Source organism: Saccoglossus kowalevskii, chromosome 12, assembly GCF_978046115.1.
Source record: "Saccoglossus kowalevskii chromosome 12, keSacKowa6.1, whole genome shotgun sequence".
NCBI lineage: Eukaryota > Metazoa > Hemichordata > Enteropneusta > Harrimaniidae > Saccoglossus > Saccoglossus kowalevskii.
In genome coordinates, this window is record NC_140652.1 from 469,295 (window position 1) to 496,772 (window position 27,478).

Below are 27,478 nucleotides of genomic sequence, written 5' to 3' on the forward strand. Positions count from 1 at the left end.
TGGATGCTGCAGCTGTACAGTTATCCCTACAAGCCATCTTATTTCATATTGTTCACAAATTGCATGAAAATCTAAAGGTGAATTTATAACAACAAATCTGCACCAATATAATCAACCTTACGTGATTGAAAATACACCACTGCTACTAATCACTTTTTCTGTGCTTACAGATATTTTTTGCGAGCTGTTGAAATGGAACTTAAAAAGATAGACTGTGATATCACTATACCATATTTTGACTGGACTATAGATGCAGGTTCAATGTCAACATCGGCAGCATGGCAGGCTAATAATTTTGGCGGTAATGGTGATAGTGCAACTGGATGTGTTTTGAGTCATCCATTTAAAGATCATTCATGGGGGCCATGTCTACAAAGAAGATTCAATACTGATGTCTATCTTCCTGATAATGTTAATATTCAATTGATTCTCAATGAGCCATCATATGAGAATTTCCGCCTGCAACTGGAATCCGCATCTGGACTCTTCCGGCTGTGGGTAGGAGGGCATATGGCCACTCCATATAGTCCATATGATCCAATGTTTCTTTCCCATTTCGCATATATTGATATGATTTGGCATATTTGGCAATCACGGACGTCAGCTAGTATTACATTTCCACCTATATTACGCTATTCACCAATGTCACCTTGGAAACTGACTCCAGATGATGTCATGTCAAATGAGAAACAGTTTTGCGTTGCATATATCTATCCTACTCAAGGTGTTCTTTGTAATAACACAAATCATTATAGCAAGCCTTTCGATGATCAGTTTAATATTTATGGTTATAATCAAGATGGTTATAGTAGAGATGGATTTGATGACATTGGATATGATATGGATGGTTTTAACACTGCTAACTTCAACCGTGATGGGTTTGATAGGAGTGGATATGATGTAACTGGTTATAATAGATATGGTGTTGATAGATATGGATCTACTCCCTATGATCTACCAAACATTATCGTAGGAGATCTTTTTGATATTGGTGGCTACAACCAATATGGATTTGATCGATATGGATTTGATCGAGTAGGTCGGGATGCTTTTGGTTTCACACGAGATGGATATGATCAATATTACTGCAACCATTTCTTCAATGGACCTTTCTATCTGCTTTACTACCATTCTGTTTTTCAACAACTTCTCCCACTCACTGACCTACAACTGTTTAACATAACACGTATTTGCCCAGACGTTTCCTCTCTTCCTGATTGGTGGATGACTAAAAACTGGTTGGTTCGTCATAATCAAGTGGAGCGTGTTCGTTTTGTTGAAAAGATTAGGAATCAAGAACATCATATAAATGACAAATATGTTTCCAGATTGACCTCGGTAACAGATGAGTATCTTTGGTTACCGATTTCGCCGGATGAAAGGTCAGTATGATTATTCACATCTTGTATAGTGACAAGAGAAACACTTAATGTTAATGTCTTGGCATGTGCAGGTGATTCCCCTCGCTTTAATAATCAATGAAAATAGGTTCTTAGTTAAACTAAAACTAACTGTTTTTCTAGGTAGATACAATGAGTCAAATACCATCACACTGTTACAAACTAACTGATCTAACTGAGGTGAATGTTGCTTGTCTGATATGACATCAGGTTCCGTACAGATTATGTACGGAATTTGATTATTTGATTATGATTCAGAATTATATCACTTCATGAGTACTATGGCGTCCATATACCTTTCTCTTACTGATTTGATAATTTCAGTCATTAGTTTTGTGTTTTGACATTCCCTATTTGACTTTTGAGTATAATATTTCCATCTTAATTCAGGTTTTGTTTTGAAATTCACTACTATTCTGAATGTCCAATATGGCAGCCTCCTATCACATGTTCAGATGACCTCTGTGCAGGAGAACGATGTCCAAACTATCCATATGCTGTTTGTAAAATTAAAAATTGTGGTCAATGTGAAGTTCAATGGTATGATGGAATAACTGGTGATCCATTACAGTGTATAACAACAGGTACAATATTATACTTGTAATAAATCTTGACTAGTCTGACAGTAATAAATCCTGACTAGTCTGACAGTAATAAATCCTGACTAATCTGACAGTAATGAATCCTGACTTGTCTGACAGTAATAAATCCTGACTAATCTGACAGTAATAAATCCTGACTAATCTGATGGTAATAAATCCTGACTAATCTGACAGTAATAAATCCTGACTAATCTGACAGTAATGAATCCTGACTAGTCTGACAGTAATAAATCCTGACTAATCTGACAGTAATGAATCCTGACTAATCTGACAGTAATAAATCCTGACTAAACTGACAGTAATAAATCCTGACTAGTCTGACAGTAATAAATCCTGACTTGTCTGACAGTAATAAATCCTGACTAATCTGACAGTAATAAATCCTGACTAATCTGACAGTAATAAATTCTGACTAGTCTGACCGTAATAAATCCTGACTAGTCTGACAGTAATAAATCCTGACTAATCTGACAGAAATAAATCCTGACTAATCTGACAGTAATAAATCCTGACTAATCTGACAGTAATAAATCCTGACTAGTCTGACAGTAATAAATCCTGACTAGTCTGACAGTAATAAATCCTGACTTGTCTGACAGTAATGGATCCTGACTCATCTGACAGTAATAAATCCTGACTAATCTGACAGTAATAAATCCTGACTAGTCTGACAGTAATAAATCCTGACTAATCTGATGGTAATAAATCCTGACTAATCTGACAGTAATAAATCCTGACTAATCTGACAGTAATGAATCCTGACTAGTCTGACAGTAATAAATCCTGACTTGTCTGAGAGTAATAAATCCTGACTTGTCTGACAGTAATAAATCCTGACTAATCTGACAGAAATAAATCCTGACTAATCTGACAGTAATAAATCCTGACTAATCTGACAGTAATAAATCCTGACTAGTCTGACAGTAATAAATCCTGACTAGTCTGACAGTAATAAATCCTGACTAGTCTGACAGTAATAAATCCCGACTTGTCTGACAGTAATGGATCCTGACTAATCTGACAGTAATGAATCTTGACATGTCTGACTGTAATGAATCCCGACTTGTCTGACAGTAATAAATCCTGACTAGTCTGACAGTAATAAATCCTGACGACTAATCTGACAGTAATAAATCCAGACTTGTCTGACAGTAATAAATCCTGACTTGTCTGACAGTAATAAATCCTGACTTGTCTGGTCTGACAGTAATGGATCCTGACTCATCTGACAGTAATAAATCCTGACTAATCTGACAGTAATAAATCCTGACTAGTCTGACAGTAATAAATCCTGACTAATCTGATGGTAATAAATCCTGACTAATCTGACAGTAATAAATCCTGACTAATCTGACAGTAATAAATCCTGACTAGTCTGACAGTAATAAATCCTGACTTGTCTGACAGTAATAAATCCTGACTAATCTGACAGTAATAAATCCTGACTAATCTGACAGTAATAAATTCTGACTAGTCTGACAGTAATAAATCCTGACTAGTCTGACAGTAATAAATCCTGACTAGTCTGACAGTAATAAATCCTGACTAGTCTGACAGTAATAAATCCCGACTTGTCTGACAGTAATGGATCCTGACTAATCTGACAGTAATGAATCTTGACATGTCTGACTGTAATGAATCCCGACTTGTCTGACAGTAATAAATCCTGACTAGTCTGACAGTAATAAATCCTGACGACTAATCTGACAGTAATAAATCCAGACTTGTCTGACAGTAATAAATCCTGACTAATCTGACAGAAATAAATCCTGACTAATCTGACAGTAATAAATCCTGACTAATCTGACAGTAATAAATCCTGACTAGTCTGACAGTAATAAATCCTGACTAGTCTGACAGTAATAAATCCTGACTAGTCTGACAGTAATAAATCCCGACTTGTCTGACAGTAATGGATCCTGACTAATCTGACAGTAATGAATCTTGACATGTCTGACTGTAATGAATCCCGACTTGTCTGACAGTAATAAATCCTGACTAGTCTGACAGTAATAAATCCTGACGACTAATCTGACAGTAATAAATCCAGACTTGTCTGACAGTAATAAATCCTGACTTGTCTGACAGTAATAAATCCTGACTTGTCTGGACTGACAGTAATGGATCCTGACTCATCTGACAGTAATAAATCCTGACTAATCTGACAGTAATAAATCCTGACTAGTCTGACAGTAATAAATCCTGACTAATCTGATGGTAATAAATCCTGACTAATCTGACAGTAATAAATCCTGACTAATCTGACAGTAATAAATCCTGACTAGTCTGACAGTAATAAATCCTGACTTGTCTGACAGTAATAAATCCTGACTAATCTGACAGTAATAAATCCTGACTAATCTGACAGTAATAAATTCTGACTAGTCTGACAGTAATAAATCCTGACTAGTCTGACAGTAATAAATCCTGACTAGTCTGACAGTAATAAATCCTGACTTGTCTGACAGTAATGGATCCTGACTCATCTGACCGTAATAAATCCTGACTAGTCTGACAGTAATAAATCCTGACTAATCTGACAGAAATAAATCCTGACTAATCTGACAGTAATAAATCCTGACTAATCTGACAGTAATAAATCCTGACTAGTCTGACAGTAATAAATCCTGACTAGTCTGACAGTAATAAATCCTGACTTGTCTGACAGTAATGGATCCTGACTCATCTGACAGTAATAAATCCTGACTAATCTGACAGTAATAAATCCTGACTAATCTGACAGTAATAAATTCTGACTAGTCTGACCGTAATAAATCCTGACTAGTCTGACAGTAATAAATCCTGACTAATCTGACCGTAATAAATCCTGACTAATCTGACAGTAATAAATCCTGACTAATCTGACAGTAATAAATCCTGACTAGTCTGACAGTAATAAATCCTGACTAGTCTGACAGTAATAAATCCTGACTTGTCTGACAGTAATGGATCCTGACTCATCTGACAGTAATAAATCCTGACTAATCTGACAGTAATAAATCCTGACTAGTCTGACAGTAATAAATCCTGACTAATCTGATGGTAATAAATCCTGACTAATCTGACAGTAATAAATCCTGACTAATCTGACAGTAATGAATCCTGACTAGTCTGACAGTAATAAATCCTGACTTGTCTGAGAGTAATAAATCCTGACTTGTCTGACAGTAATAAATCCTGACTAATCTGACAGAAATAAATCCTGACTAATCTGACAGTAATAAATCCTGACTAATCTGACAGTAATAAATCCTGACTAGTCTGACAGTAATAAATCCTGACTAGTCTGACAGTAATAAATCCTGACTAGTCTGACAGTAATAAATCCCGACTTGTCTGACAGTAATGGATCCTGACTAATCTGACAGTAATGAATCTTGACATGTCTGACTGTAATGAATCCCGACTTGTCTGACAGTAATAAATCCTGACTAGTCTGACAGTAATAAATCCTGACGACTAATCTGACAGTAATAAATCCAGACTTGTCTGACAGTAATAAATCCTGACTTGTCTGACAGTAATAAATCCTGACTTGTCTGGTCTGACAGTAATGGATCCTGACTCATCTGACAGTAATAAATCCTGACTAATCTGACAGTAATAAATCCTGACTAGTCTGACAGTAATAAATCCTGACTAATCTGATGGTAATAAATCCTGACTAATCTGACAGTAATAAATCCTGACTAATCTGACAGTAATAAATCCTGACTAGTCTGACAGTAATAAATCCTGACTTGTCTGACAGTAATAAATCCTGACTAATCTGACAGTAATAAATCCTGACTAATCTGACAGTAATAAATTCTGACTAGTCTGACAGTAATAAATCCTGACTAATCTGACAGAAATAAATCCTGACTAATCTGACAGTAATAAATCCTGACTAATCTGACAGTAATAAATCCTGACTAGTCTGACAGTAATAAATCCTGACTAGTCTGACAGTAATAAATCCTGACTAGTCTGACAGTAATAAATCCCGACTTGTCTGACAGTAATGGATCCTGACTAATCTGACAGTAATGAATCTTGACATGTCTGACTGTAATGAATCCCGACTTGTCTGACAGTAATAAATCCTGACTAGTCTGACAGTAATAAATCCTGACGACTAATCTGACAGTAATAAATCCAGACTTGTCTGACAGTAATAAATCCTGACTTGTCTGACAGTAATAAATCCTGACTTGTCTGGTCTGACAGTAATGGATCCTGACTCATCTGACAGTAATAAATCCTGACTAATCTGACAGTAATAAATCCTGACTAGTCTGACAGTAATAAATCCTGACTAATCTGATGGTAATAAATCCTGACTAATCTGACAGTAATAAATCCTGACTAATCTGACAGTAATAAATCCTGACTAGTCTGACAGTAATAAATCCTGACTTGTCTGACAGTAATAAATCCTGACTAATCTGACAGTAATAAATCCTGACTAATCTGACAGTAATAAATTCTGACTAGTCTGACAGTAATAAATCCTGACTAGTCTGACAGTAATAAATCCTGACTAGTCTGACAGTAATAAATCCTGACTTGTCTGACAGTAATGGATCCTGACTCATCTGACAGTAATAAATCCTGACTAATCTGACAGTAATAAATCCTGACTAATCTGACAGTAATAAATCCTGACTAGTCTGACAGTAATAAATCCTGACTTGTCTGACAGTAATAAATCCTGACTAATCTGACAGTAATAAATCCTGACTAATCTGATGGTAATAAATCCTGACTAATCTGACAGTAATAAATCCTGACTAATCTGACAGTATTGAATCCTGACTAGTCTGACAGTAATAAATCCTGACTTGTCTGACAGTAATAAATCCTGACTTGTCTGACAGTAATAAATCCTGACTAATCTGACAGAAATAAATCCTGACTAATCTGACAGTAATAAATCCTGACTAGTCTGACAGTAATAAATCCTGACTAGTCTGACAGTAATAAATCCTGACTAGTCTGACAGTAATAAATCCTGACTAGTCTGACAGTAATAAATCCTGACTAGTCTGACAGTAATAAATCCCGACTTGTCTGACAGTAATGGATCCTGACTAATCTGACAGTAATGAATCTTGACATGTCTGACTGTAATGAATCCTGACTTGTCTGACAGTAATAAATCCTGACTAGTCTGACAGTAATAAATCCTGACGACTAATCTGACAGTAATAAATCCAGACTTGTCTGACAGTAATAAATCCTGACTTGTCTGACAGTAATAAATCCTGACTTGTCTGGTCTGACAGTAATGGATCCTGACTCATCTGACAGTAATAAATCCTGACTAATCTGACAGTAATAAATCCTGACTAGTCTGACAGTAATAAATCCTGACTAATCTGATGGTAATAAATCCTGACTAATCTGACAGTAATAAATCCTGACTAATCTGACAGTAATAAATGCTGACTAGTCTGACAGTAATAAATCCTGACTTGTCTGACAGTAATAAATCCTGACGACTAATCTGACAGTAATAAATCCAGACTTGTCTGACAGTAATAAATCCTGACTTGTCTGACAGTAATAAATCCTGACTTGTCTGGTCTGACAGTAATGGATCCTGACTCATCTGACAGTAATAAATCCTGACTAATCTGACAGTAATAAATCCTGACTAGTCTGACAGTAATAAATCCTGACTAATCTGATGGTAATAAATCCTGACTAATCTGACAGTAATAAATCCTGACTAATCTGACAGTAATAAATCCTGACTAGTCTGACAGTAATAAATCCTGACTTGTCTGACAGTAATAAATCCTGACTAATCTGACAGAAATAAATCCTGACTAATCTGACAGAAATAAATCCTGACTAATCTGATGGTAATAAATCCTGACTAATCTGACAGTAATAAATCCTGACTAATCTGACAGTAATAAATGCTGACTAGTCTGACAGTAATAAATCCTGACTTGTCTGACAGTAATGGATCCTGACTCATCTGACAGTAATAAATCCAGACTTGTCTGACAGTAATAAATCCTGACTAGTCTGACAGTAATAAATCCTGACTAATCTGATGGTAATAAATCCTGACTAATCTGACAGTAATAAATCCTGACTAATCTGACAGTAATGAATCCTGACTAGTCTGACAGTAATAAATCCTGACTTGTCTGACAGTAATACATCCTGACTTGTCTGACAGTAATAAATCCTGACTAATCTGACAGAAATAAATCCTGACTAATCTGACAGTAATAAATCCTGACTAATCTGACAGTAATAAATCCTGACTAATCTGACAGTAATAAATCCTGACTAGTCTGACAGTAATAAATCCTGACTAGTCTGACAGTAATAAATCCCGACTTGTCTGACAGTAATGTATCCTGACTAATCTGACAGTAATGAATCTTGACATGTCTGACTGTAATGAATCCTGACTTGTCTGACAGTAATAAATCCTGACTAGTCTGACAGTAATAAATCCTGACGACTAATCTGACAGTAATAAATCCAGACTTGTCTGACAGTAATAAATCCTGACTTGTCTGACAGTACTAAATCCTGACTTGTCTGGTCTGACAGTAATGGATCCTGACTCATCTGACAGTAATAAATCCTGACTAATATGACAGTAATAAATCCTGACTAGTCTGACAGTAATAAATCCTGACTAATCTGATGGTAATAAATCCTGACTAATCTGACAGTAATAAATCCTGACTAATCTGACAGTAATAAATCCTGACTAGTCTGACAGTAATAAATCCTGACTTGTCTGACAGTAATAAATCCTGACTCATCTGACAGTAATAAATCCTGACTAATCTGACAGTAATAAATTCTGACTAGTCTGACAGTAATAAATCCTGACTAGTCTGACAGTAATAAATCCTGACTAGTCTGACAGTAATAAATCCTGACTTGTCTGACAGTAATGGCTGCTGACTCATCTGACAGTAATAAATCCTGACTAATCTGACAGTAATAAATCCTGACTAGTCTGACAGTAATAAATCCTGACTAATCTGATGGTAATAAATCCTGACTAATCTGACAGTAATAAATCCTGACTAATCTGACAGTAATAAATCCTGACTAGTCTGACAGTAATAAATCCTGACTTGTCTGACAGTAATAAATCCTGACTAATCTGACAGTAATAAATCCTGACTAATCTGATGGTAATAAATCCTGACTAATCTGACAGTAATAAATCCTGACTAATCTGACAGTATTGAATCCTGACTAGTCTGACAGTAATAAATCCTGACTTGTCTGACAGTAATAAATCCTGACTTGTCTGACAGTAATAAATCCTGACTAATCTGACAGAAATAAATCCTGACTAATCTGACAGTAATAAATCCTGACTAATCTGACAGTAATAAATCCTGACTAGTCTGACAGTAATAAATCCTGACTAGTCTGACAGTAATAAATCCTGACTAGTCTGACAGTAATAAATCCTGACTAGTCTGACAGTAATAAATCCCGACTTGTCTGACAGTAATGGATCCTGACTAATCTGACAGTAATGAATCTTGACATGTCTGACTGTAATGAATCCTGACTTGTCTGACAGTAATAAATCCTGACTAGTCTGACAGTAATAAATCCTGACGACTAATCTGACAGTAATAAATCCAGACTTGTCTGACAGTAATAAATCCTGACTAATCTGACAGTAATAAATCCTGACTAATCTGACAGTAATAAATCCTGACTAGTCTGACAGTAATAAATCCTGACTTGTCTGACAGTAATAAATCCTGACTAATCTGACAGTAATAAATCCTGACTAATCTGACAGTAATAAATTCTGACTAGTCTGACAGTAATAAATCCTGACTAGTCTGACAGTAATAAATCCTGACTTGTCTGACAGTAATGGATCCTGACTCATCTGACAGTAATAAATCCTGACTAATCTGACAGTAATAAATCCTGACTAGTCTGACAGTAATAAATCCTGACTAATCTGATGGTAATAAATCCTGACTAATCTGACAGTAATAAATCCTGACTAATCTGACAGTAATAAATCCTAACTAGTCTGACAGTAATAAATCCTGACTTGTCTGACAGTAATAAATCCTGACTAATCTGACAGTAATAAATCCTGACTAATCTGACAGTAATAAATTCTGACTAGTCTGACCGTAATAAATCCTGACTAGTCTGACAGTAATAAATCCTGATTAATCTGACAGAAATAAATCCTGACTTATCTGACAGTAATAAATCCTGACTAATCTGACAGTAATAAATCCTGACTAGTCTGACAGTAATAAATCCTGACTAGTCTGACAGTAATAAATCCTGACTAGTCTGACAGTAATAAATCCTGACTTGTCTGACAGTAATGGATCCTGACTCATCTGACAGTAATAAATCCTGACTAATCTGACAGTAATAAATCCTGACTAGTCTGACAGTAATAAATCCTGACTAATCTGATGGTAATAAATCCTGGCTAATCTGACAGTAATAAATCCTGACTAATATGACAGTAATGAATCCTGACTAGTCTGACAGTAATAAATCCTGACTTGTCTGACAGTAATAAATCCTGACTAATCTGACAGAAATAAATCCTGACTAATCTGACAGTAATAAATCCTGACTAATCTGACAGTAATAAATCCTGACTAGTCTGACAGTAATAAATCCTGACTAGTCTGACAGTAATAAATCCTGACTTGTTTGACAGTAATAAATCCTGACTTGTCTGACAGTAATGGATCCTGACTCATCTGACAGTAATAAATCCTGACTAATCTGACAGTAATAAATCCTGACTAGTCTGACAGTAATAAATCCTGACTAATCTGATGGTAATAAATCCTGACTAATCTGACAGTAATAAATCCTGACTAATCTGACAGTAATAAATCCTGACTAGTCTGACAGTAATAAATCCTGACTTGTCTGACAGTAATAAATCCTGACTAATCTGACAGTAATAAATTCTGACTAGTCTGACCGTAATAAATCCTGACTAGTCTGACAGTAATAAATCCTGACTAATCTGACAGAAATAAATCCTGACTAATCTGACAGAAATAAATCCTGACTAATCTGACAGTAATAAATCCTGACTAATCTGACAGTAATAAATCCTGACTAGTCTGACAGTAATAAATCCTGACTAGTCTGACAGTAATAAATCCTGACTAGTCTGACAGTAATAAATCCTGACTCATCTGACAGTAATAAATCCTGACTTGTCTGACAGTAATGGATCCTGACTCATCTGACAGTAATAAATCCTGACTAATCTGACAGTAATAAATCCTGACTAGTCTGACAATAATAAATCCTGGCTAATCTGATGGTAATAAATCCTGGCTAATCTGACAGTAATAAATCCTGACTAATATGACAGTAATGAATCCTGACTAGTCTGACAGTAATAAATCCTGACTTGTCTGACAGTAATAAATCCTGACTAGTCTGACAGTAATAAATCCCGACTTGTCTGACAGTAATGTATCCTGACTAATCTGACAGTAATAAATCCTGACTAATCTGACAGTAATAAATCCTGACTAGTGTGACAGTAATAAATCCTGACTAATCTGATGGTAATAAATCCTGACTAATCTGACAGTAATAAATCCTGACTAATCTGACAGTAATAAATCCTGACTAGTCTGACAGTAATAAATCCTGACTTGTCTGACAGTAATAAATCCTGACTAATCTGACAGTAATAAATTCTGACTAGTCTGACCGTAATAAATCCTGACTAGTCTGACAGTAATAAATCCTGACTAATCTGACAGAAATAAATCCTGACTAATCTGACAGAAATAAATCCTGACTAATCTGACAGTAATAAATCCTGACTAATCTGACAGTAATAAATCCTGACTAGTCTGACAGTAATAAATCCTGACTAGTCTGACAGTAATAAATCCTGACTAGTCTGACAGTAATAAATCCTGACTCATCTGACAGTAATAAATCCTGACTTGTCTGACAGTAATGGATCCTGACTCATCTGACAGTAATAAATCCTGACTAATCTGACAGTAATAAATCCTGACTAGTCTGACAGTAATAAATCCTGGCTAATCTGATGGTAATAAATCCTGGCTAATCTGACAGTAATAAATCCTGACTAATATGACAGTAATGAATCCTGACTAGTCTGACAGTAATAAATCCTGACTAGTCTGACAGTAATAAATCCTGACTAGTCTGACAGTAATAAATCCTGACTAGTCTGACAGTAATAAATCCTGACTTGTATGACAGTAATAAATCCTGACTTGTCTGACAGTAATGGATCCTGACTCATCTGACAGTAATAAATCCTGACTAATCTGACAGTAATAAATCCTGACTAGTCTGACGGTAATAAATCCTGACTAATCTGATGGTAATAAATCCTGACTAATCTGACAGTAATAAATCCTGACTAATCTGACAGTAATAAATCCTGACTAGTCTGACAGTAATAAATCCTGACTAGTCTGACAGTAATAAATCCTGACTTGTTTGACAGTAATAAATCCTGACTTGTCTGACAGTAATGGATCCTGACTCATCTGACAGTAATAAATCCTGACTAATCTGACAGTAATAAATCCTGACTAGTCTGACGGTAATAAATCCTGACTAATCTGATGGTAATAAATCCTGACTAATCTGACAGTAATAAATCCTGACTAATCTGACAGTAATAAATCCTGACTAGTCTGACAGTAATAAATCCTGACTTGTCTGACAGTAATAAATCCTGACTAATCTGACAGTAATAAATCCTGACTAATCTGACAGTAATAAATTCTGACTAGTCTGACCGTAATAAATCCTGACTAGTCTGACAGTAATAAATCCTGACTAATCTGACAGAAATAAATCCTGACTAATCTGACAGTAATAAATCCTGACTAATCTGACAGTAATAAATCCTGACTAGTCTGACAGTAATAAATCCTGACTAGTCTGACAGTAATAAATCCTGACTAGTCTGACAGTAATAAATCCTGACTCATCTGACAGTAATAAATCCTGACTAGTCTGACAGTAATAAATCCTGACTAGTCTGACAGTAATAAATCCTGACTTGTCTGACAGTAATGGATCCTGACTAATCTGACAGTAATAAATCCTGACTAATCTGACAGTAATGAATCTTGACATGTCTGACTGTAATGAATCCTGACTTGTCTGACAGTAATAAATCCTGACTAGTCTGACAGTAATAAATCCTGACTAATCTGTCAGTAATAAATCCTGACTTGTCTGACAGTAATAAATCCTGACTTGTCTGACAGTAATGGATCCTGACTCATCTGACAGTAATAAATCCTGACTAATCTAACAGTAATAAATCCTGACTAGTCTGACAGTAATACATCCTGACTTGTCTGACAGTAATAAATCCTGACTAATCTGACAGTAATAAATCCTGACTAATCTGACAGTAATAAATCCTGACTAGTCTGACAGTAATAAATCCTGACTAGTCTGACAGTAATAAATCCTGACTAGTCTGACAGTAATAAATCATGACTAGTCTGACAGTACTAAATCCTGACTAGTCTGACAGTAATAAATCCTGACTAGTCTGACAGTAATAAATCCCGACTTGTCTGACAGTAATGGATCCTGACTAATCTGACAGTAATGGATCCTGACTAATCTGACAGTAATAAATCCTGACTAATCTGACAGTAATGAATCTTGATATGTCTGACTGTAATGAATCCTGACTTGTCTGACAGTAATAAATCCTGACTAGTCTGACAGTAATAAATTCTGACTAGTCTGACAGTAGTAAATCCTGACTAATCTGACAGTAATAAATCCTGACTAATCTGACAGTAATAAATCCTGACTAGTCTGACAGTAATCAATCCTGACTAGTCTGACAGTAATAAATCCTGACTAGTCTGACAGTAATAAATCCTGACTAGTCTGACAGTAATAAATCCCGACTTGTCTGACAGTAATGGATCCTGACTAATCTGACAGTAATAAATCCTGACTAATCTGACAGTAATGAATCTTGACATGTCTGACTGTAATGAATCCTGACTTGTCTGACAGTAATAAATCCTGACTTGTCTGACAGTAATAAATCCTGACTTGTCTGACGGTAATGGATCCTGACTAATCTGACATTAATAAATCCTGACTAATATGACAGTAATAAATCCTGACTAGTCTGACAGTAATGGATCCTGACTCGTCTGACGGTAATAAATCCTGACTCGTCTGACGGTAATAAATCCTGACTAGTCTGACAGTAATAAATCATGACTAGTCTGACTGGCTACTGGTACACCATTCAATACCCATAATGACTATGTTTTCATGTTGTCAACTTCCATTAGACTGCACAGATGAAAATGGAATTAGTTACCATGACAGTTCCGTATGGCAACTGGATAGCTGCACATCGTGTACATGTCAGGTAATTGTATGAATAAACTGATATGTGTGTTACGTCACTTTTCCCGTCATATATCAAAGCCATGGCACACAAAATTTGTAAAGGTTGGGAAACATTATTAACATCAATAAACTTTTTAGTTAAATGACATTTATATAGAAATGTTGGTTATTGTTACATTAAATCTCTAATGCTGGTGTTCTCTTTTAGCATAGTGTTATTACATGCATTCCACTACCATGTCCTGATACATCATGTTCACATCCGTCCACGCCACATGGTCACTGCTGCCCTCTATGTCAAGGTAAATAAACACAAAAAAGCGTTATTGCTGTTGTTCAACTGAACTATTCGTAATACTGATTGTTGTCACCAGTTGGCATCAACTTTTGACTTCTTCACAGAAACCATTAGCTGTATGTGTTTCATACTCACTACAAATGTACCTTGAGAGGTTCTCTCTCAGATTTATTCATTTTGTGACAATAATATGTTTCTTTTATTTTTAAAAATGGTGTTTTTGAAAAATGCTTCGATATTTTTGTCATTTTGTGGACTTATGTTTTGGCCCAAATTCACTTAATGACAACTTAACTTAAACCAATTAATGATTACTTGATTTCCAATATGGTCATTAATTACAGGTTGTTTGTATCTTGGGATTGAAGTTGAAAATGGTGAAATATTCTCACCAAATGGAGATCCATGTTCTTCTTGTAGCTGTCAGGTAAGTTATTAATCCTAGTTATACTCACTTACCATCTAACTCATTTGTCAATTTCTAATTACCAAGAAGCCACAGCAGATGGGAGACCAATGAGATTTTCTGTTTCAATTGTTGCATTTTGAATGTTGTAGTTCTATTCTCTCTGGTGGCATTGTTGTGTAATACAGTTATCAACTCACAACACAGTTGTAATCCTTGTTATGCATACTCACTTCCCAAATAACTCAGATTTGATATGCAAATCAACCGGTAAACCTGATATATCTTATGGAAATTAATACTTAATAATTTGTCCTAAAGTTAATTTCAATGAAACTTGAAACATAGATGGTCTGGGCCAATGAGCGTAACAAGTTATCTAGTACAAGTTATATGACTGAAATATCAAGTCATCATATATGGTCATGATTTCATTAAATATTATGAGGTTGTGAGGATACTGTAATGTATGCACAATAACAATATAGCAGGAATAGGATGTGACTTCCTTGAGTGCATGCATTGGGGTGTTCTCTTAGTAACCTTATTATTATACATCTTTCTAAACAAAATAGTCATATCCCTAAACAAACACTAATCATGCTATATTAGAATGACTTGTTTCTTGATTTGATATTGATTCAAAATGGCTAAGTGCCCTTGCCTATTTCTCAGATGGTGTTTTAAATTGGAGTCAACAATTAGACAGTAATGTTCCTGTTTTGCCAATGGAAATAAAGGTTTTGTAAATATTTCTAATATAACATGGTTTTATTCAAAAACGAATATTACATGTCAATTTGTTTTTGTTTTGATGAAGTTCAACTGACTTGTTTTCTTCAGAGTGGTACCGTATTTTGTTCAGTTATTGAATGTTCACAAGTTGATTGTCAACACCCTGTGGTTTCTGATGGCAAATGTTGTCCTGCATGTGCAGGTAATAAATTGACTTTTATATTTCAATAATTGATTGTTTGCTTTTATAATTGTTTAAAACTGTTGTTAAAGTTGATGACGTTAATATATTGAAATGTTGCTGGATACAGAATGATTTCCATATTGAAACATCTTAAAAGATTCACTTGTTGGTTTAGATACCTCACTTCTAAGATCAATATCATTCTTACATTGATTCAGGACATGTGATTGTTATAGATAGTAAAACACACTTTTGTATGAAATAATTGATGTTTGTTGTACACATTAATCTGAGTGGATGGTTGTATTGTAGGTTGTGAATATGAAGGGCGTATACTTAGCAATGGTGAAAGCTTTCACAAAGATCAATGTATAAACTGTGTATGTGTGCATGGTACTGTTACATGTCAAGGTCCAGAAGACTGTCCTGTCTTGAAATGCTTTGATCAGTATCTCCCAACTGGGGAATGTTGTGCTCGTTGTAGAAATGGTAAGTTTTCTTCTGGATCTCTTGATAGATTTCATTAAAACATCTACAGGCTTGTTTAGTTAGTTCAGGATTGAATTTTATCTTACTGATTTATTCCTATTATGTATATAGAGTTGTTTATTACTTTGGCTACAATCAGATTGTCATTCAGTTGCTAATCATAAGTTTGTATTATAATTCAACAGGATGTGAGTATGAAGGTGTGGAGTTTGCTAATGGCGATTTCTTTACTCCAATGTCCAATCCTTGTTTGACATGTTCTTGTACAGTAAGTATTACATGTTGCCTTTATTAGTCCCCGTTCGGACGCAGTCCGAAAACGGGGACTTATGTTTTGACCTTTGTGTGTCCGTGCGTCCGGACATGTATCTTAGAAATGCCTGGACTAATCACAATCAAACTTCACAAATACATCATACATGATATTATACATATGCACGTCAATTTGTTTCACGATCTGATTCAAGATGGCCGAATGGCGGCCATTTTTGTGCTAAAAATCATCAAAATCAAGCATTTCTTGGCTGTTTACAGATGGATTTTGTTCATACTTGGTATATACATTAGACATTATAGGACCTTGATGCACATCATTTTGTTTCACGATCTGATTCAAGATGGCCGAATGGCGGCCATTTTTGTGCTAAAAAATCCTAAAAATCAACCATTTCTCGGCTGTTTACAGATGGATTTTGTTCAAACTTGGTATATACATTAGACATTATGGGACCTTGATGCAAATAATTTTGTTTTTCAGATAAGATTCAAAATAGCCGACTGGCGGCCATTTTGTATTAATGAATGTGGTTCTCGTGCCATATCTCTGACTTGCTTTCACTGATTATGTTCAAATTTTAAATATTCATTATACATCATGTCATAGATAGACAGATATATTGGTTTGACGATCCTATTCAAAATGGCCAAATGGTGGCCTTTTTTGTGCTAAACAATCATCAAATATCAAGCATTTCTGGCATTTATGGATGGATTTCGTTCAAACTTGGTACATATATTAGACATTACCGGTTCCTGATGCACATCATTTATTTTTCAGATCGGATTCAAAATGGCTGACTGGCGTCCATTTTGTTTTAATCAATGGGCTTCTAGACCCATATCTCCGACTTGTTTTGACTGATAATATTTTCAAATTTTAAATATTCATTATACATCATGCAATAGATAAACAGATATATTGGTTTGACGATCCTATTCAAAATGGCCGAATGGTGGTCATTTTTGTGCTAAAAAATCATCAAATATCAAGCATTTATGGGTAGATTTCGTTCAAACTTGGTACATACATTAGACATTACGGGTTCCTGATGCTCGTCATTTTATTTTTCAGATTGGATTCAAAATGGCTGACTGGCGGCCATTTTGTTATAATGATTGTGCTTCTAGAGCCATATCTCTTAAATGCTTTGACTTATTATATTTAAATTTTATATATTCGTTATACATCATGTTATATATTTACATGTATTCAAAATGGCTGAATTTTAATACTGTTCCAGAGCAATATCTCTTAATATGGACAAGTACTTGTTTGACGATCAGATACAAATGTCAATCATTTTAATGTTAAAAAATCATATTCCTGACATGGTTATATTCCAGCTATATTACTATAAACAAAACTATATATCTTAAATTTGATAACTGTGCCATGCATGGCTTGTTCCTCATATCCCAGAGAGATCCACTTTGCATGTACCATTACATGACACATCTTCTAAATTGCACACTGTATTGTGACATAAACATATTTAAGAGAAGGTTTCTAAATAAAACAAAATTTAAACTGCCTATTCCGATTGGTGTGGGAACTTCACAATGCCACAAGTTGAACAGGTTAGTTAGGCACACACAGGAGCTCTCACCTACATTTGTATGTGGTGCCGCAAGGAGGTTTCATAGGGGTGAACTAAAGTTTTGTTTCAAGTATAACAGAAAAAAATCATTAAATAAACTATGAGTAATGATAATAGAACAATAAGTAAATATAACCTAACACATGGACTATAAGTTATTGTTCCTGTCAGCATCCTTTATTTTATGTTTTTGTCATAATACCTCAAACCCTGCAAATGGAAGTGTGCATGGAAACATGGGAAGAAATGTGCATTGTGATAACTGTCATAAAGGTGATTGGCAGGTCATACTTGTTTTCAACTCTGGAAGGACAGTGGAATCTACCAGGTGTGCTTGTGATTTACATAACAAAAGGTGTTTACATCTTTGGAAGGAGAATTGGAATCTACCAGGTGTGCTGTTATTTGAATAACAAAGGATGTTTATGATCTACTGAGTTGCCTATGTGACACAGCTGCTAGCAAGATTACATTCTGATTGGCTCATGTGGAAACCCAGGTGGTGACACTGAATCATGCCTATAAATTGGACAGACTCAGGACAGTTGTGGTCCATCATTTCAACTTGGTGTCCGTCATTTCAACTTGCTTTCCTGTGTGTTCTGCTACGATATGGTGTGACAAGTGATACAGGCTACAACCATCATTCTGTGAGACTTGTATGAACTGCTCTGCGATCTCCTGCTTTCAGCGGTGCCCTCCAGAATACCAGCGTTCCTCTGCAAGCAAGACTCCTGTATTTTTTCGTTGTTGTGTTGCAGAACTGTCGTCCATTATTACATCCTGGAACTGTGAGTTATCATCAATGCACACTTCCCTAATCAATCCCTTATTTTAGTGACTTTATCCATTGTATTTTTCTGTGCTTTATGTCTTGTAATTATTTTGAGAGGTATTAAAGCCAGGAGCTTTAACTTGATATTTTGGTGTATGTGTATTTCATTTCCAGTAGTATTGTCTTGTCTACCCCATTCTAGCAGTGAAAGAACCCCTTGTCCAGTGTTCTTTGGGTGCCCTCGCATTAGCGATAAGCAGGCCTTACACTGTAACAGTTCCATTACTGTATTCATGATAGAGTAGAGACCAGTAGACTTGTTTTCTTTTTATAGATGAGTATTGTTCGTTGTAATCCAATGAGATGTCCAGATATAACTTGCAGTCATCCAATAAAACTACTTGGTGCCTGCTGTGAAAATTGTGCTGATGGTGAGTGAGCTGATTTTTTTATTGTTTTTTTTTGAAAATTCATTGTCATTCATTTTAAAATTCATTTTACAGAACCAACAATCAGACAGTGAAATATTGTGTTTGTCAGTCAGTAAACATGCAACTCAAAACTAATATCACAACTCAATAAAATTATATCTGATTTGCATGGGAATGAATATATCATGCCCCCCTGAACACTGCCATACCTCCCCTGAACACTCTGCCCTGCCTCCCCTGAACATTCTGCCCTGCCTCCCCTGAACATTCTGCCCTGCCTCCCCTGAACATTCTGCCCTGCCTCCCCTGAACATTCTGCCCTGCCTCCCCTGAACATTCTGCCCTGCCTCCCCTGAACACTGCCATGCATCAGACAGTGAAATATTGTGTTTGTCAGTCAGTAAACATGCAACTCACAACTCAATAAAATTATATCTGATTTGCATGGGAATGAATATATCATGCCCCCCTGAACACTGCCATACCTCCCCTGAACACTCTGCCCTGCCTCCCCTGAACATTCTGCCCTGCCTCCCCTGAACATTCTGCCCTGCCTCCCCTGAACATTCTGCCCTGCCTCCCCTGAACATTCTGCCCTGCCTCCCCTGAACATTCTGCCCTGCCTCCCCTGAACATTCTGCCCTGCCTCCCCTGAACATTCTGCCCTGCCTCCCCTGAACATTCTGCCCTGCCTCCCCTGAACATTCTGCCCTGCCTCCCCTGAACACTCTGCCCTGCCTCCCCTGAACACTCTGCCCTGCCTCCCCTGAACACTCTGCCCTGCCTCCCCTGAACACTCTGCCCTGCCTCCCCTGAACACTCTGCCCTGCCTCCCCTGAACACTCTGCCCTGCCTCCCCTGAACACTCTGCCCTGCCTCCCCTGAACACTCTGCCCTGCCTCCCCTGAACACTCTGCCCTGCCTCCCCTGAACACTCTGCCCTGCCTCCCCTGAACACTCTGCCCTGCCTCCCCTGAACACTCTGCCCTGCCTCCCCTGAACACTCTGCCCTGCCTCCCCTGAACACTCTGCCCTGCCTCCCCTGAACACTCTGCCCTGCCTCCCCTGAACACTCTGCCCTGCCTCCCCTGAACACTCTGCCCTGCCTCCCCTGAACACTCTGCCCTGCCTCCCCTGAACACTCTGCCCTGCCTCCCCTGAACACTCTGCCGTGCCTCCCCTGAACACTCTGCCGTGCCTCCCCTGAACACTCTGCCGTGCCTCCCCTGAACACTCTGCCGTGCCTCCCCTGAACACTCTGCCGTGCCTCCCCTGAACACTCTGCCGTACCTCCCCTGAACACTCTGCCGTACCCCCCCTGAACACTCTGCCGTACCCCCCCTGAACACTCTGCCGTACCCCCCCTGAACACTGATCTGCCCCCCTGAACACTGATCTGCCCCCCTGAACACTGATCTGCCCCCCTGAACACTCTACAGTGCTTCTATTGAACACTGCTGTGCCCTCGCTAAACATTCTGCCATGCCTTTTTATCTACAAAGCATTTCTGCAGAATTTCAACTTTTCCTTACTTTTATGTACCTGTACATCCTCTCAGAACATATTTACTTTCTTTTACTGCATTTGCTGGGTTTGTGTATGATTTCACCATTTATCCACAGTGAGTGTGCAATCATTTGCTATTACAGGTTGTTTTTATGACAATATGGATTATGGTATTGGTGAGACATGGACAACATTAGATGGCTGTAAACAGTGTACTTGTATAGATGGTAATGTTGACTGTGTCAGTCAGCAAATCTGTCAAGTAGAATGTCAGCATGGTGTATTGCTTCCTGGAGATTGTTGTTCACAATGTACAGGTATGGGAATAGATATGAAGCGCAAACAGTCACTGAGATCTTTTTGAAAATGAGAGAACAAAACTTTATGACTGTCAAATAGAGTTCTATTCTCTCCTGTGTTTTTGTCAAAGTAATGGGATACTATTTGAGTGGCGGAGACCACTCTTTGTGGCTCTTTTGCTATCAACAAGATCTGAAGCCTATTGCGTTAATGTTGCAAGGTTTGAGTACTGACGAATAGCATTCAGAATATACCATATATATGTAAGTGGCAGTCATGTTGGGTATGCTCACCACTGATATATTTTTATTCTCAGACTGTCTCTATAATGGGAAGACATTTTCTGATGGTTCCACATTTGTTGTTAATGGCGAGACATGTACTCAGTGTAGTTGTCAAAGTGGTACTGTGCAGTGTACAACCCAAACATGTCCACATATCAATTGTCTGCAGACACATATTCCAGAGGGATCATGCTGTCCTGTGTGTAAAGGTATAATTTATAACTTTATTGACATTATTCATTTTGAATAGAACATAGTCCAATCTTTAACTAGATAAAAATTCCTAAATACATAAACAAAAACATACTAAAACAGTTTAACAAAAGGGCTTGGAAAAATTAGGGAATTGATAATTACTGTATCACATTACCATACTTTCTTTTATAAAAATGCGAAGCTGTATTAATGTGGAAGTGTTGCCCATAACGTATTTAAATTTTGAATCTTCATCCATCAAATGGAAATTAACAGTTTTATTTTTAATTGAGTCAAACAATTTGCTCCTAATTGTAATATGTTGTGGGCATTTCATAACATAATGGAATTCATCCTCAATTGAATTTGTGTTGCATCTTGTACAGATCCTGTGTTCAACTTTAACCTTTGGCCTTAAGTGCCTGCCTTTCTCAATCATTAAGGGATGGTCACTTATTCTTAGTTTGCATATTCTTTTTCTTATTCCACCATCCTTAACATTTTAAATTCTGTTTTGAATAATTTATACGTTCTTAGTTTATTCTGTTCCCCTGTCCCATCTGTATTTATAATTTTTTTCCAATTTGAATCATAGTCAGTCTCTAAACGTTTACAAATTTCTTGAATGTTATTTTCATTCCCACTCCAAAAGTTACCCACTTCTTTTTCACCAGTAATTTCTTGCATTGACTTAGCCTATGAGGATTGATTTTCCATCGTACTCATCATTGCCTCATGGACTAAAGTATTTGTTTTCTTTGTGCTTGTTCTTAACCAAAATTTCAATAACATTTTCTTGATAAATATTGACAGTGGGTATCTGCCTAATTCTCCTCTTACTGCTAGATTGGAGGATGATTGATTTATCTGTAATAATAACTTGCATAATTTTAGATTTAATTTTTCTACTGGTGTTTTGTCAGTATATTTTTCAATTCCCCAAATTTCACACCCATATGTTAGTATTGGTATAATGACATGGTCAAAAATATTGATCCATGTGTTCACATTAATGTTAGTAGATGTGTTAATAGTTTTTCTAATATAGAAGAATGCTTTAACAGCTTTTTTGTACAAATTTACCTTTGCTAAATCAAACTTCCCACTTGGTTTAAATTCCAGGCCTAGATATTTGTAATTACTAACTATATCTATTTCTTCATTATTGTAATAAAAATTGTATTTAGTATTTAACAATCTGCCATTTTTATTAAATATCATTATTTTTGTTTTGGCAGTGTTTACGTCTAGATTCCATTTATTGGAATATATATTTAATTTATTAAAACATTGTTGTAATCCTTCCTCAGTTTCTGATACTAACACTAAATCATCTGCATACAGTAAACAGTTTATTTCTTTCTTCCCCAATTTTACTGGATTGCATGATTTATCTAGCATATGGCGTAAATCATTTAAAAAAAGATTAAATAGGGTGGGACTGATGTTACATCCTTGTTTTACACCCCTGAGTGACTTAAAAGGTCTAGTTAATCCTCCTTTTAATTTTATACTGTAGTTTACATCTTCATACATGCTTTTGATTACATGATAGAAATTGCCATTGATATTGTTTCTTAATAATTTATAATACATCCCTTTACACCAGACACTGTCAAATGCTTTTTTGAAATCAACTTTTTAATTTTCTTGTGTTTCATTATTATTGATGTATTTATCTATAATTGTTTTTAGAATAAATAAGTTATCTGTTGTTCTACAACCTTGTCTGAAACCATCCTGGCATGGGTTTAAGATGTTATTGTACTCAACATAGTTATGAAGTCTATTATTGAGTACAGATGTAAACAGCTTAGCCAGACAACTTGAGAGGGCTATCCCTCTATAATTATTCGGAATATTTTTATCACCCGATTTGTGCAATGGTTTAATGTAACTTGTACGCCAACTATCTGGAAATTGTTTAAGTGTTATAATGGTATTAAAAAGTTTCATAATTGGTTTAACTAGGGCAGATTGCCCATATATAATCATTTCATTGGTGATTCTGTCATCACCGGGAGAATTCTTTTTTTTTAATTGTTTAATTGCTTTAGTTATCTCATCAACAGTAATTTCCCTATTTAATTCTTTATTTGTTTCATTATTTTCTAATGCCTTAATTTCCTCATCTAAAATTGAATCATTCTTACACACCATATTTAAATTTGAAAAATGTTTAATCCATTCATCTTCACTGATACTTTCACTAATATCATTGTTAGATAGTAATGAATTAGTATTTTTTAATTCTTTAATAATGTTCCAAAATTTGTTGGATTATTTCTTTCACTTCCATTTATATCATTTAATAGAGTGTCTCTTGATGCACTGTTTTTTTCAGTCTAATTAGTTTTTTGTATCCCTTTTTCAGTTGAAAAAATCTAAACCTTATGTACGGTTCTCTGGGATGTTTTACTAATAATTTACCCATGCCAGTTAACTCTCGTTTAAGTATGTAACATGGCTTATCATACCATTTATTTGTTTGTTTCTTTTTATTATTATTTTTATTTTTTGGTTTACGAGCCTGGGTTTTAAGCGACATGTCTGCTGCAGTATATAAAATATTATTTAATGCCTGGATAGCATCATTAATATTACTTTTTGTATAATCCATATGTAAATAAGATGTAATTTTGGATCTGACTGCTGCATTATTCATTGCTGTCTTGTAATTATCAATTGAGGATGATTCCCAAATATAATTTATAGGTAATGGTTTTAAGCCCATGTTGTTATTGACATTTCTCAACTGATCTTGTATTTTCAGTGTGAATGACAATGGGCGGTGATCAGATAAATGTGATACAGGGTGTACTTTCATGAATTGAATTTTTGAAAAAAGGCTTGTTTGAGCAATGATGTAATCTACCAAACTGGAGCCATTATATGCATGGCAAGTAAAATTGCCGTATAAATCCCCTATTTTTCGCCCATTAACAATTTTCAAGTCTGTTGACAGACAAAGATCGATTAGTTTTTCCCCATATGAATTTACATGCATGCACCATCACATGAAACATTTTATGAATTTTACGCTTATTTTTTAGCCCCCGCCGATCTGCGATCCGGGCGGGGGGTATTAATTTGGGTTGTGTCTGTGCAATGTGCGTGCACATTTTCATGTTACCAGCTTTTTCTCACACATGTGTGATCCAATTAAGTTCAGTGTTGGTACAGAGACAGAAATTGATGGTGCTGTGGTGCACATCAAGTTATTTTTTCGATTCTTCAAAGTTTCACTGTGTTTTTCCTTGATTTTTAACATTTTCCCTTCAAAATCCGAGTTTAATCCGAGTTTTGATGACGCTTACGCAGTTCTCGTCTCGGTGGAAATCAGTCAATTTTGTGAGGATATTGTATCCCGGAATCTTTATTTGCGCAACGCTTCTATGGACAAAATTGTGTCTCGTCAATTTCAAAGGTAAGAAACTGTGCTTGTTATGGTATTTATACACTTTGTATTATCGTTTGTGTCTCTGGTTTGGTGATCGTGAGAAACTATTGCTAACCTGGCGAGAGTTTCGCCAGAAAAACTGCCTTTTTATTATGGTTGTAGGAACTGATTATGTATTGTGTAAATTGAAAGTTTACCTCGTGATTTAAGAGGTTTGCAGTGCTCTCACCGGGATTCAAACGTCGTGGTGGTGTCGGCGCAATGCTGCTCTGAGACGCTTGCCAGACTCTGCCTCGCTCAAAATCATTATCGCCATGCTTGATTTCCGCAACATTTACATTTGTTTATGATTTTCACAGCTATTGTTCTATGAGATGCGTCCTCGCTGTTCATAAACAGCCATACACAAGTTTAGTTGGGTCGGCATGTACTCATTGAAAGTGTTGGTTTATTTACGTAATCCACTGATCACGCAATAGGCGAAGTTAAAAATATGTCGCTACTCAGGAGAGCTTGCCCACAACGCTAAATGTCCCAATATAAACGTATTATTTTTTCCACAGAAAAATTCCATCCGGCACATTTTTATTTGGGACGGTACGTTTATTTATTTTTCTAAATCCGATTAAAAAAATCCTGCCTTTTTCCCCATGAGAAACGAAGCCAAAAGATCACACTAAAACATCGGTAAATCTGGTCTTTCGTGTTGCTTTCATCATGAGGTCGCTGAACTGTCATATTTAAATGCTTTATGGTAATTTGAGCACATGGGCACCATCCAGCATTTTGATTGGTTGATTAGCGACTTGACCTATCTGGTCATTATAAACACGCGTCGTGGGCATGGATAACATGGCGGATATTGTCTCATCGAGCATTAACATGTAACCGAAAACATTTGCTTACGATAAAACTAAGTTGAATTTTACTTGCATTTCATAACAATTCAACGAATTTATTTTTTGTACGTTAATATAATCACTACTGAGTACTAATCAACAATTACAACACTTCGAAAACAAGTAAGCTACCGTACCGTGCTACCAACAAAAAAATAATGCATAATGAATATAGTGAATATTTGTTGTTGTCATGTGAACAGTTTTTTTGATTGACTGTAATTTTCCAACATTCCATGACATCTATTGTAGCACCAAATTAGGGCTTTTCACTCCTCCTTGACGCCTATTTAAACGATTAGACGGCATCTTGTCGCCAGCCACGAATGTCACACTAGACGAACTTGATCGATACTGCCGACTATTCCATGCATTTTTATCGACGCACGACGACACGCAAATCGAGAAAAGTATTGTCCTTGCAACAATTTTGCGCAATACGTCACCACTATACAGTGACTGATTTTAATTTTTATTCAACATTAAAACAAACTACAGTGAGTTGTTCTATGGTCGTATAAAAATAAAATGAACTACATTAAGATACAGTAAAGTTAACCAACTAATCAGAATGCTAAATAAAGCTAAATAATATTACAAACACATAGAATCACAATAAACTTGTATGATACAGTACAATACAATACTCTAACTACTATTGCTAAGGAGTGGAAAATCACATTCACATTAGAGTCATAACTATAGAAAGAATATTTTTATATTTGGTGGAGCTGCTCATATATCATGAGCATACATTTTTGTATGTACTGTGCAGTTTCCCAGCCAGTCAGACTACTTCGCTACTTCATTACATCTTGCAGCCTTTCAAACAGTATATTGCTAGAAATGCATCAATTGTTGTCCATGTTTATTCCTAATTGCTCAGTGAAAACTTGCAATTTCTTTCTGGCTGGTATAAATATATTAAGTAATATATTTTCGTACTGAAAAGACAGTACAAAAATATCTTTTTTAATTAAATTTAACAGCTAATGGGAGCATATATGCTACAATCTCTGCTTACTTTTGACTAAATGTTTTTTTGTTTTTTTCAGGTGCAGAGCCAGAATTTTTTTCTCGGAAAGCAAAGCCACTGAAACTGCATATACAATGTATTACAAAAGCATACTATTCGCTGCATGTCTGACAATTGTATAAAGTTTTGCAGGTCGTCTTTTTTTTTTTTTGAGAAGTGCTGTCAACCAAAGCATAAATATGTGTTTCTCTGTACATAAAAGTTCAATTTCACATGATTTGTTAATATTAATGTATGATAATAAAAACTTGATAATATTTTTTCTTGATTCTTGCAC

At 35.9% G+C, this 27,478-nt stretch overlaps 1 protein-coding gene and 1 long non-coding RNA gene across 2 annotated transcripts in view; both read left to right on the forward strand.

Annotated features, from left to right (window-relative positions):
• LOC146735406 (uncharacterized) overlaps window positions 1-21,921 on the forward strand; it is a 76,142-nt gene extending 54,221 nt beyond the window's left edge. The window contains exons 13-23 of the mRNA XM_085506272.1: window positions 171-1,382; window positions 1,791-1,984; window positions 14,326-14,405; window positions 14,595-14,688; window positions 15,029-15,111; window positions 15,934-16,027; window positions 16,322-16,498; window positions 16,684-16,766; window positions 19,485-19,581; window positions 21,231-21,404; window positions 21,704-21,921. Coding sequence (XP_085362398.1) covers window positions 171-1,382; window positions 1,791-1,984; window positions 14,326-14,405; window positions 14,595-14,688; window positions 15,029-15,111; window positions 15,934-16,027; window positions 16,322-16,498; window positions 16,684-16,766; window positions 19,485-19,581; window positions 21,231-21,404; window positions 21,704-21,921 — 2,506 coding nt within the window. The remainder of the gene's footprint in view (window positions 1-170; window positions 1,383-1,790; window positions 1,985-14,325; window positions 14,406-14,594; window positions 14,689-15,028; window positions 15,112-15,933; window positions 16,028-16,321; window positions 16,499-16,683; window positions 16,767-19,484; window positions 19,582-21,230; window positions 21,405-21,703) is intronic.
• Window positions 21,922-25,189: 3,268 nt separating this feature from the next.
• LOC144358544 (uncharacterized) lies at window positions 25,190-27,469 on the forward strand. Its single transcript, XR_014931057.1, has 2 exons — window positions 25,190-25,293; window positions 27,221-27,469. It is a non-coding gene; the product is annotated as an uncharacterized LOC144358544 (long non-coding RNA).
• Window positions 27,470-27,478: the final 9 nt, after the last annotated feature.